This window comes from Scardinius erythrophthalmus (assembly GCF_964197995.2).
Source record: "Scardinius erythrophthalmus genome assembly, chromosome: 3".
In the NCBI taxonomy this organism is placed as follows: Eukaryota; Metazoa; Chordata; class Actinopteri; order Cypriniformes; family Leuciscidae; genus Scardinius; species Scardinius erythrophthalmus.
The window spans coordinates 35,081,200-35,094,603 of record NC_138223.1 but is presented as its reverse complement, the minus strand read 5'-3'; the positions used below and the strand labels follow the sequence as shown (position 1 = coordinate 35,094,603).

Below are 13,404 nucleotides of genomic sequence, written 5' to 3'. Positions count from 1 at the left end.
GTTTTTTTCTTCTTTTTTTCCCTAAGGTATGTTTATAAAAGCTACTTAACTGCCCTAAATGAACTGGGCCTAATCCTGTCTTAATCTAAGCCCTGTCTGTAAAAACCAGGCCTAAGAGTTTCAAAGATTAATCTTTTAAATTACTAATTGTTTTTAATTATGGGTTTCAGTAAAAATAAAATAACAAAAATAAACAAAAACATAAAACACACACACACACACACACGCACACACACACACACACACACACACACACACACACACACACACACACACACACACACACACACACACACACACACACACACACACACACACACACACACACACACACACACACATGGTTTACAATTCTTAACTTTGATTAATGATTAAAAATTCTAAAAGAAGATAGTAATTGACAAAATAATTTAATTACATTTGGCATATTATAATTTTTAACCAAGCAATTCATTATAAAACAAAGCTGAAAATTAGATGACATGTTCGCAATAAGTGAGCTTGAAATCCAATACAGTAACACGAAATACAGGGGTGTAATATCACATCATTTGGAGTTTATAAACTGCAAGCCTTTTAAAGTCAATGGCTAAGAATGATTCAATACATATTAAATGCAATCAAGACATGGATTTACAGGACTCAGGAAGAGCCCACAGCAGCATTAACTTTTTTAGATCTGGCCAGTGATAAAACATCCTCAGAGTCTCCATCCTCCATCAATGATGGCCTCTGTTCCTGTTACGTAGGCAGACTGCAGAGATAAAATTTATTTTTAAACTTGAAAGCATGAATAATATGTGTAGAAAGCCATATAAATATCCAAGTGAACAGTAAAAAACAACATCAGTACCAAATGTTGTGTCTTATAATGATATCATAGAAAAGAAGAGAGTACAATGGTCAAATACTCACCTCATCTGAGGCCAGGTACACACACAGATGTGCCACTTCCTCTGCCGTGCACATTCTACCAGTCTTCTGTCTGGCCATAAAGTCTTTAAAAGCCTGAGAGGTGAAAGACAGGAACTGTATAACAAAGAGACTGACAGGCTGAACTGTGATGTTTTACTGTTTATGTAAAAAAAAATATTTTTGTATTCAGTCAGGCAAAAAACTCTATTGTAAGGGCCTTCATTGTTCAGGTGCTAATGCCAAAAAATATGAAAAAGAAAATTTTTTCAGAGAGGCATTGTAAATGCACAAACACAATAATTCTCAGATTTTGTCATGTTATTCTGCTGACCGTTTTTCCACCAGAATTCAAATTCATGGTGGAAAAGGTTTTACAATTTTTACAGCACAATATTTTTACATTTACTTATACATTTACTTATTACATTTACATTTACTTATACATATATATACAGTTCAGGTCAAAAGTTTGGAAACATTACATTTTTTTATATTTGCTTATCAAGGCTGCGTTCATTTGATCAAAAACACAGAAAAAAACAGTAATATTGTGAAATATTATTACAACTTAAAATAATAGTTTTCTATTTGAATATACTTAAAAAAAAAAAAATTATTCCTGTGATGCAAAGCTGAATTTTCAGCATCATTACTCCAGTCTTCAGTGTCACATGTGACATCCAGTCTGTCACATGATTCTTTAGAAATCATTCTGATATTCTGATTTATTATGAGTGTTGGAAACAGTTCTGCTGCCAAATATATTTGATGAATAAAAGGTTAAAAAGAACTGCATTTATTCAAAATAAAAAAATATTTTCTATTTTCTATTTTTAAAAAATTTGCTTCTTTTTTATTTTCATTTTTTTACTTTTTATTCATCAAAGTATCCTAAAAAAGTATCACAGGTTATGAAAAAATATTAAGCAGTTGAACTGTTTCCAACTTTGATAATGAATCATCATATTAGAATGATTTCTAAAGGATCATGTGATAGACTGGAGTAATGATCCTGAAAATTCAGCTTTGCATCACAGAAATAAATGATAATTTAAAGTATAATAAATTGAAAACCAATTATTTTAAATTGAAATAATATATCACAATATTACATTTTCTTTCTGTATTTTTGATCAAATAAATGCAGGCTTGATGAGCAGAAGAAACTTCTTTCAAAAACATTAAAAATAGTAATGTTTTCAAACTTTTGGCCTGTACTATATATATATATATAAAATGTATATATATATATATATATATATATATATATATATATATATATATATATATATATATATATATATATATGCATATTATATATACTGTATATATGCATATTATATATATATATATATATATATATATATATATATGTATATAATTTATATATATATGCATATACACAGATTGTGTGTGTTTAATGTAAAAATTACAACCTATGTAAAGCCACTGAAAACCAAAGTGACTCACTTCACTTTCATCACTTTCGCTTTTATTCTCGTGCACTGACTCGTTTGCAAAACTGAACAGCCAATCAGAGCGATCTCTCTCACCGATGGCCCAACACTGCTTCGACATGCTGAATCTGGTGGACTGTCGTCGGCGTGAGGAACGCACCCCAAAAACTAGCCTGAAAGACGCTCACCGACGTCCGACTGTCAGCTTGGTGTGTCAAGGTACTTAGCTGATAAGGAGTAACTGCCATGTTTCATGTGTGAAACGTCTCTGGCTGTGCTACCTATCTTTCCTGAGAGCTCTCACAATAAAAACTGAGTTTTGCATTTGTAAAAAAAAAACATTTGAAAATTACGCAAACGGCTTTAGATTACTGTGTCACTTGGCTGTGCAGCACAATGTCTTTGTAATGGGGAAGCAGTACCTGCTCTGGATCAGGTCTAGCCTGAATTCTCCCACGTAAAGATGGCGTATCTACAGTTCCTGTAAAGTTCAAGAGAAGCAAAATGACTCATTTAATCATTAGGTACAGAGGGACTCAATAGAGGAAAACAATCAATAAAGTAGCTTACCAGGGCAGACACAATTGCAGCGGATCCCTTGCTCCAGGAAATCAGCTGCCACTGATTTGGTCAGTCCAATGACGGCAGCTTTAGATGTGCTGTAGACACATCTGTTAGCAACTCCTGGACATGCAATTAAGGATGAGCAATTAGGAGGGCAAACTTCACTTGACCTGGCATTTATTCATACATCAGCCAAACTACAGATAATGGGGGTAAAATAATATGCCAAGAGCAACATGGAACAATGTCAATCATCACATGTAATTAAGAGCAAATGGCCAAACCTCGATATACAACATGGTGTTACAGCAGCCCATTTATAATTCAGCATCAAAATGCAAATGGGTTGCGACAGAATATATTTACCTTTGATACTAGATGCCACAGATGCCATATTGATGATATTACCAGATTTACGAGCCAGCATCTATATGGAGAAGGATAAGGGGAATTTAGTTTAAATTGGCTGACTGGTTAAAGTAACATTCTTCAAATCAGATGACAGGATTATTGTGTTCATGCAGAACAGATGATATACATTACTGTCCAAAAGTCAATAAATGTTTATTAAAGAAATTAACATTTTAATTCAGCACGGATGCATTCAACTGAACAACAGTGATGGAATAAAACAGTGTTATAATGTGACTGTGTTATTTACTATGTTATAATGTTAATGTTATAATATTATCAAATATTTGTATTTCAAATAATTGTTCTTTTGAACTTCCTATTTATCAAAGCATCTTCATCTTCACGGTTTCCACAAAAAATGAAGCAGTACAACTGTTTTCAACAGTGATAATAGTCTGGGTTTCCCCATGCTGCCTTGTGCGCAGCGTGATTTTATTCACGCTGCTAGGCAGCCTGGATACCATGGACCAGATTTTCCCCTCAAAAAGGGAACCAATCACAGAACGGGGAGAGAGCAGCAAGACGATGACGACGTCTATGCGGCACACCGAAGCAGTTTGTTTATATCTATGGATCCAACATGGCATCAGACGTGAAGTTACCTTTCGATGCAGCCGTCGAATAGTGTTCTAAGTAGTTTAGAACGCAAGTTTATTTCGTCTTCTTCCTCGTCGAATTTCTGTCGCTCTACATACGTCATCTGGTATAATTGAAACGATTGGCTATGAGCTACGTGCAGGCGCATTTGATAGACATTCGTAGCGCCCAATAAACGGCTCTGGGCATTCGTAAACCACGCCTCAAATACGAGAAAATGAAAATGTGGTTCCCAGACCACGTCTCAATGAGAAAGAGGTCTGACGTTAGCCAGGCTACAGTGATAATAGGTGCGTTCACACTATGTTGGAATCACCGTAATTACGAGATGACGTTCAACTCGGAGCCGTTCACGTTCTCGGAATTATGCGTTTCTATGTCAATGCTTATCAATGCCAAAATGAATCTGTACAGAGGTCATGTTGTACAAGTCGGAGCTCTTAGAAAATTACGAGTTTACAAGTTGTAATTACGAGTTCTACGAGGACGTGTTGCTTTTTACAATTCGGAATCTCGCTCCTATTCCTATATGGCGTGATAACAGACCTAAGAATAGTAAATGTTTCTTGAGCACCAATTCAGCATATTAGAATGATTTCTGAAGGATCATGTGACATAGTAATGTATCCCATTTTTACGAATTTGACAGACATTTATGTTTCATCAACAAAGGAACAATGTTTGCGCACATTTATGCCGTCAGAGGGATTAAGTAGTTAACCGCATGTTACGGGTCGGCTTTGTACTCTTAACCAAAAGAGATGGGGATGAAAAAATAATCTCTAAATGTGAAGGTCTAAGGTCTAAATGTAGGAGCTAGCATGTGTTCTGGTCTAATCCTAGAGAGGAGGAGGATAAGATGACCTTAGGTAGGAAGGCCTTGATCATCAGGTACATGCTACGAACATTCACGTTCATGGTGAAATCCCAGTCTGATTCCTCACACTCCAGGATTGAGCCGTGATGGACAAAACTGTGTGAAAGAAAGAAGAATGAGAACCTTTATGCACTCTAAAAGGAATTGTTCAACCAAAAATGAAACAAAGTCATGCTTTTTTTGTCATTCCTGAAAAGTGATTTCTGGAGGGTGGTGTATTCTGAAACTAAGCAGTATAGGCTACATATAGAAACTCCATTTAATATCCATTTTTTGTGTCTTTAAATGTTAGCTTAATTTATATATTCACTAATTTAAGGAGAAATACCAACCCAGCTACATTGAAGAGCACATCCACGTGGTCAAAGTCCTTGGCCAGGGCCTCAACTTGGTCTTTCTTGGTAACATCAACAACTTTGGTTTTGATACCTAATAAAGCAAGGATTCCAGGAATCAGAAGAGCATACAAAAGCCTGAGGGGAGAAGCACCCTTGAACTAAAACAATTTGTTTCCAACATAATGGGATTATGTGTTAAAGCAGAGCGGTATGAAAAGGGGGGCTACTAGAAGGCCCACTAGCCTTTGAAATCTCTTTGTGGGGGAAAAGTCTGATACAGACATGCTCAAAGATCCTAATCCTACCCAATTCCTAAACTTAACAACTAACTACCTTACTAACTATTAATAAGCAGTAATTAAAAGCTTATTGAGGCAAAAGTCATAGTTAATAGTTAGTTAATAGTGAAAATGTGACCAAAAAAATGTTTCTGTAAACACTAACATGCTTAACATACTTCAACAGAGACAGTAAAGACATTTATAATGTTACAAAAGATTTATAGTTCAAATAAATGCTGTTCTTTTGAACTTTCTATTAATCAAAGAATCCTGGGGGGGAAAGTAGCACAACTGTTTTCAGCATTAATAAAAATAAATGTTATTGAGCATCAAATCAGCATATTATAATGATTTCTGAAGGATCATGTGACGAGACTGGAGTAATGATGCTGATGATTCAGCTTTGCCAACACAGGAAAATATTACAATTTAAAATACAATAGAAATCAGTTATTTTAAATTGTAATAATATTTCAAAAGATAACAGTTTTTACTGTATGTTCGATCAAATAAATCCAGCCTTGATGAGAATAAGAGAAAAAAAATAATCTTACCAACCTCGGTAGACGGTAGAGCATGAGCTAGATTTTGCATATAGTGATGTATACAATTTTGACAGGCATTCATATTCCATCATTAAAAGCCAAGTACATTGGGTTCCTATCATTAAGATTTTACGGCATGTTCATTTTAATCATTCTCATTCATAATTGAGCAAATTTGCATTGTTAGTATAGACTCGAGTCAAAAGTCAGTTTGAGTTGATGTCTTCAGTTGAAGTTCACAGAAACTGAATAAATAGCTGGGAAATAACAGTTAAAGGGATAGTTCACCCCCAAAAAAAGAAAATCCAGTTATCATTTACTCAACATCAAGTTGTTCCAAATCTGTATGAATTTCTTTCTTGTGTAGAACACAAAGGAAGATATTTTGAAGAATACGGGTAACCAAACAGTTAATGGGCCCCATTGACTTCCATAGTATGGGAAAAATTCATTGGGCCCATCAACTGTTTGGTTACCGACATTCTTCAAAATACAATACATACAGGTTTGGAACAACTTGAGGGTGAGAAAATGATGACTGAATTGTCATTTTTGGGTGGACCATCCCTTTAAAGATCTTGTTTCTGTTTAGATTTGATTTTTTTCACCACATTTCCCACTAGGTGGCAATACATAGCTAGTCAATGAGTTACCTGGAATGCCATCCAACTCTTTAAGTTTCTCCTCGTTGATATCTGTAGCGGTGACTTGAGCACCTTCCTTGGCAAAAGCCTGTTACATTTAAGAAGACTACAGTTAAAGTAAATAAACAACAACATGCATAATTAACATTAGGTAATTCTATCCTTACAAATAAAAACATACACTTTGTTTCAATGAATGAGCAATCAGTGTGTGTTCCGAGTCTGACTCTAGTTCATCACACTACTACTAAACCACATGATGTTTGATAACTTTCTCAACGTCTTTGAGTCAGGTTGAAGCTCTTTACTATAAGATGGACAAATGTAATGCAATATCATGGCAGTGGATATAAATTCATCAAACCAATTTCACCTGATGGCAGGCATTTTATAGCTCACATTGAGCAGGGTTAGTGCGCACAGCAGGGCTTAGGTAATTGGGGTTGGGGGCGTGACGTCACGTCACGGTTTTAGCGCCGCGGTGGCTGATGGGAAAAATCAGGTGCCCTATCGTTTACGTCCCAGAATGCACTGCGCAGTGACGTCGGTTGCCAAGCCCAATACATTATTTCCATATAAACGTTTCAATAACACTCTACAAATGAGATTTCATTTGACAACAATTTATGCAACGGCATGTGTTTCCTCCATGTGATCTGCTAACTGGCTCAGGGCTATGGTGTTTCCTCAAACTTTCTCTCATTTAATACTCATTTGAATATTCACTTGATATGGAAATGTATTCACCTAGCAGGTGTGCATATTAACCACCTCCAGCGCTCTGCTGATAACGTGCCATTGACTCGCAGAGATCAAATTTGCCTAAATGATCTGAGACACTATCTTCTTCACCCCTTAATGATTAATTATAGCATTTTTATAATAAAAAATGCTGGTAAAAATAGAAAACAGGTTGCAAAATCTAGAAAAATTCTACCCTCGAGATGGGTTTAACATTTACCATTGTGTTACAATGTCCAAGAATTCTGCTTCTACACTTGACAGACTCAAAAATACCATGCTGACAGCCCTTGCATGACAAGCTTTTGTTCAAAAGGGAAACACATGGCAATTGTAAACCCCTCAGAGTAAATCCATTTATTATACGCATCAAAGTGGCACACAGGGCTGTCAATAAGCCAAAGCAGAGTGCTGCAAACTTATAGAGCTGTAAGGAGGAAGTGATGGATGGAAAATGAATGGTTACTATTGCAGAGGCTTTTCCAATGCCTTGTGCTGCTGCAGAAAGGACAATAACTTTCCCGTCCAAACGGCCCATTTTCTTCGATAATAACCTAAACGTGAAAAAGCATATAAGGTTCATTAAATTTGATTAAATGCTATAAAATATATAATGAAGACACAATCACCTTTATAGTTATATTGAACAGTTAATGTTTAATATCCCAGTGGAAGTGTTATATCCCATGAAAAGTCATGTTTTTATCCCATTTTACTAAAATATCCAGATACATTATCAGAATGAACAACACGACATACAATGCAGAGGAATCAATGAGTTTAATGAAGAGTATGAAACAAATGACTTGGTTGATATTAAGTTGATGAATCTCTGAAACAGTGTACGATTAATCTTGGATCATAATGTATCATGCATTATGTGATGATAATTTAGTTACGTTTGAAAATGGGTCTAAAGCGTGTCACGTGACGAGTGTAAAGGTAATTCAGTGCAGCAGTAAGTCTTATAAATGACTGTAAACATAAACATAATAAAAAACGCAGTTCACGTTTGAGCGCCCTAAATACTTAACAATTAGAAAGGTTTCATACAGGTAGAGCCTGTTTACAACAACGAGGAAAAGTGGAACAACTTACTGTCAACTTGAACTTGTGTGTGCTCCAGAAAAACACACGTGATGAACAAACGCCCCTGTCTTTCAGGTTTCAATTTTCTATCAAAATAAAAGTCATTGAAATAGTTATTTTGTACTAGTAAAGGAATGAATGAAAAGCATATTATATGTGATTATTTTTGTACGGCAAATACGTTTATGGTTTAAAAAATAATGATGATGATATGACAAGATTTAATTTTATGACATGTAGCCAAAATGTGTTATGAGTTTTTATTTTTATTTTTTTATGAATAATGGCAGGAACTGTAGATGGGAGACGTATAATAAACCTCCACTCAGAATGAAACAGATGTCTATAATCATCCCAGTCAAAGAAAATACATTAGCTCACATTCCGATTGATTAATCTCATCAGACATCATCCTGCCAGGTCATTCATATTATTAATCATTTTAAGAAACTTTTACACAATAGTGTTTTCCATATGGGAAATTACAAATTACATAGGTATATCTGAAGCTCTAAGGATGAAGGAAATCTCTATTTCACTTCTGCATGAAGCAATTAAGCTGGTGTAATTCAACGTGCATGTTGGGTAAAAACTAGCATTAAACAGTAGTGTCACAGTCAAACAGGCTTTTATTTTGAAAAAAAAAACCATTAACTTGCATAATGTTTACAAACTGGTTGTGCAGTACATCATGTATCAAGACTTATGTATATTAAAGGGATAGTTCACTTTGAAATTAAATTTTGGTATGTTTTAGCTTACCTCAAGGGCATCCAAGATGTAGGTGTCTTTTTTTCCGCAGTAGTTTCAATTTTGATATTTTTAGGTCAAACCGTTCTTGTCTGTCAGTCATATAATGCAGGTCTATGGTCACTGTCTCAAAGAGCATGCACGTCCAGATCACTTGGACGTGGCTGTGTATAAGAGGTAAAAACGATATAAATACTGTTCGTTTTCTCACACAAACCGCGCGTTTCGTGTCTTAGGCCATCAATGTGTACTTATGATGGGGAATTGTTTAATTTGGACGATGGGGAATTGTTTTAATTTGGACTCTGTGCATGCTCTTTGAGACAGTGACCACAGACCTGCATTAAATGACTGACAGACAAGAACGGTTTGACCTAAAAATATCAAAATTGAAACTACTGCGGAAACAAAGACACCTACATCTTGGATGCCCTTGAGGTAAGCTAAAAAATACCAAAATTTAATTTCAAAGTGAACTATCCCTTTAAGAGCACATCGAAATTAGATTTTTTATTTATTTATTTTTTGTCACGCTTTATATTATGTCTTTAGCGACTATACATAGGCCTACATGTTTTTACAGTGTACTAATATTTAAAACAAATAGGCTATCTGAATATAATTTCATCTATAATTACACTGTTGGCCCTTTCCATGCCCATAACCAACCCTTAAACCTAGCCATGGGCTACCACCAAACCTGTCCTAATCTTACCATTTCACCTCAATAGCAGCAAGAGTGTTTTACAATACAACATGAACATATACATTGTACACAACATTTTTTTCAAAGCATAGTAGTTAAAGACACCTAATAAAGTGTGATATGTTTTGCTGCTTTCTGATGCTTATGTGTCAGATTCGGTGGCCTTTTTGACAAAACATCATCATAGTCTTTTTGTACAAATTGTAGAGAAGGAAGTAACCCCTTGACATGATTCAGGTTGTGTTTGTATTTGCTCAAGCATACCACTTAGGGCCATGATGGTCCAGTCAGAATGTTAAAGGAAAAAGTACTGCGCTTAAAGACTCCACTCTGCATTTACTTTCAAGAGGTGCAATAGGACCCAAATAGAACCCTAAAGTCAATGCTATACAAAACATGAATTGACCCACAGGCAAATTGTTTCACTCTTAAAACTTTGATGTTGAATCTATCCCATCAACCAATTCACAGCTAGCTGAAATTAGTACTTTGTGATCTTAGAGGCATGAAAATAAAAACAGTGCGGCAGTGAGATATATATATAGAGGGTCTGTGTAGTTCAGTGGATGTCTTATTAAGGGTGTAGGAAACCTTTAATGGCTTATCGATCCTCCAAAAAAGTAAAGAGGTAAATAAGGTTTTTCTGCCTGGGGCTTCTTTTTCTTTTCAACATCACAGGCTTGCCATTAAGCCATCCATTCCTTTGATTTAAGCACATTAATAGATTTATACATGAGCATGGTTACACAACAAGGGAAAAAAAGTGAATGAGTGCAGTAGTAGAAGAATTAAGCTAGCAATTGTGTAAAAAAAAAAAAAGAGAGCTTAAAAGGTCAGCAATTCAATGGCTGATTGACTGATTTACTAATTAAAATAGTAGTCAAACCATTATTATAGCCATTAAACCATTATTACAGATTAGAAGTCCTATTAAAATTACTTAATTATATAGCATGAATATATCAAATTGATCATAAAATTGTATATCAGACAAATATTTTGGCCACATTATTAGGTTCACCTTGCTAGTACTGGGTTGGACCCCCTTTTGCCTTCAGAACTGCCTTAATTCTTCCTGGCATAGATTCAACAAGGTGCTGGAAACATTCCTCAGAGATTTTGGTCCATATTGACATGATAGCATCACACAGTTGCTGCAGATTTGTCGGCTGCACATCCATGATGTGAATCTCCCGTTCCAGGACATCCCAAAGGTTTTGGGTCTATGGTGACTGTGAGGCCATTTGAGTATCATGAACTCATTGTCATGTTCAAGAAACCAGTTTGAGAGGATTTGAGCTTTGTGATATATCGTGCTTTATCCTGCTGGAGTAGCCATCAGAAAATGGTACACTGGTCATAAAGGGATGGACGTGGTCAGCAACAATACTCAGGTAGGCTGTGGTGTTTAAATGATGCTCAGTTATACTAAGGGGCCCAAAGTGTGCAAAGAAAATATCCTTGACACCATTACACCAGCAGCAGCCTGAACCACTGATACAAGGCAGGATGGATCCATGCTTCATGTTATTTACACCAGATTCTGTCCCTATGTCGCAGCAGAAAGCAAGACTCATCAGACCAGGCAATGTTTTTCCAATCTTCTATTGTCCAATTTAGGTGACCCTGTGTGAATTGTAGCCTCAGTTTCCTGTTGTTAGCTGACAGGAGTGGCTCCAGTGTGTCTTCTGCTGCTGTAGTCTTGATCTGCTTCAAGGTTGGACGTATGTTCAGAGATGCTCTTCTGCACATTGTATGTTCTCTGTTCTCAACTTTAAAATTTGCTGTCTCATCTTTGAACCTTGCATTACCTAACACATTTCTTACCTATGAAACTTATTTAAACATAACATGACAAAAATGTGTGAAATATATCATGAACAAAACAAAACTACTTGAATTGCTGTTTGTAAGTTAACTCAAACTCTCCCGCCATCTAGCTTTAAAATTAATCACGAGTATTCCCTGGGTCACATGACCATAAATTATAAAATTTCTTCCTTGAAGTGACAATCGCATGTACCCTTCGCTAACGGCTTTGTGGAAAGGCCCTTCGTGAAGGGATCCAGTTGTTCACTTTCCTTTGTAACACCCCTACAAATGGTGTCCCCTTCCCGAAGTGGCCTTCAAGGGCGCAAAAAAAGCTGTTTAGAATTTGCCCAATATCGCTGTGTCCGAAATCAAACACTTTCCTACTATATAGTATGCGAAAAAAAAACAGTACACCAAAAGAGAAGTATGTACGAATTCATAATATTCGAAAAACAGTATAGGCAAAAGTACCCGGATGACCTACTACTTCTAACGAGATTCTGAAGTTTGCATATGATGGACACTTTAATATCCCATGAGGCCATGGGGAGGATTTATATCAGTGAAGCAACTGACAACTGACGCTGGTAGGTCACATGACAGTAACAGCATGGCGGAAGTAATGCGTCCGAATATTATTCATTCTACACACATTTGTACTATATAGAACATACTTTTTTAAAGGGTTAGTTCATCCAAAAACGAAAATTCTGTCAGTAATTACTCACCCTCATGTCGTTCCAACCCCGTAAGACTTTCGTTCATCTTCGGAACACAAATTAAGATATTTTTGATGAAATCTGAGTGCTGGATCACCCCTTCATAGGCTGCAAGGTAACTGATATCTGCCAGCCCAGAAAAGTTAGTAAAGACATTGTTAAAATAGTCCAGGTGACTACAGTGGCTCAACCTTAAGTTTATCAAGCTACGAGAATACTTTTTGTGCGAAAAAAAAAAAAAAATCAGTTCTCAGCAGCAAAGTAAATTCAAATTCCTACTCAGACAATATGCGGTTTCAGATGCAGCCAGTACGTTTTAGATTTTATTGCTCCTCTCCAAAACTTTGCATCCCGTGTTTTTATGTTTTACACATTACACATTTGCACTGAGTTGGTGTTTTTTTCCGCCAAATAATGAAAATAGTGGCAACTAACCTCATTCTTCCATATGCACATATCATTTGTTGATGGCATATCAGATCTATATCATATTAGCAACTGCCTTTTCATTTTTGCAATTTTTATTTCTTTTTTAAAGTGGCACTATATGTTGCAGGTACAAGCAAGAACTGGAAACGAAATCCCTTTCAAAATGAAACAAAACAGGAAATGTTCTGGAGAAATTAGAGTTCTATATATTTATTACAAGAGTATATTACAATATTCTGGCAGTGCACAGAAGTCTATCATCACTGTTAGGGCTGGTATCCTGATATGACTGATTTGTCTCATTGCACAGAAGGTCTCAACACTGTGTGCAGAGATGAATAAAATTCCTATCGTGCGTGTTAGATTTAATCTTGTTGAATCAAGTTTTGCGAAGCGAACAGTGAAAGCAAATATAATTCAGGCTTCCACAGCTTACTGATTCATTCATTTCACAAGACCAACACATCAACTGATTCCTCACCTATAAGAAGATGAGCAATTGTTGCAGTCAAGTGTTTAAAAAAAT

General features: G+C 35.8%; 1 protein-coding gene across 1 annotated transcript; it reads right to left on the bottom strand.

Moving 5' to 3' along the window:
• Window positions 1–137: 137 nt before the first annotated feature.
• Window positions 138–8,542, bottom strand: bdh2 (3-hydroxybutyrate dehydrogenase, type 2). Its single transcript, XM_081362570.1, has 10 exons — window positions 8,472–8,542; window positions 7,840–7,927; window positions 6,642–6,720; window positions 5,157–5,253; window positions 4,812–4,920; window positions 3,303–3,363; window positions 2,943–3,056; window positions 2,795–2,853; window positions 916–1,008; window positions 138–754 (listed from the first exon to the last, which is right to left on the bottom strand). The coding sequence occupies exons 2-10, from the start codon at window positions 7,909–7,911 to the stop codon at window positions 701–703; spliced, it is 738 nt and encodes a 245-aa protein (XP_081218696.1). The 5' UTR covers window positions 7,912–7,927; window positions 8,472–8,542; the 3' UTR covers window positions 138–700.
• Window positions 8,543–13,404: the final 4,862 nt, after the last annotated feature.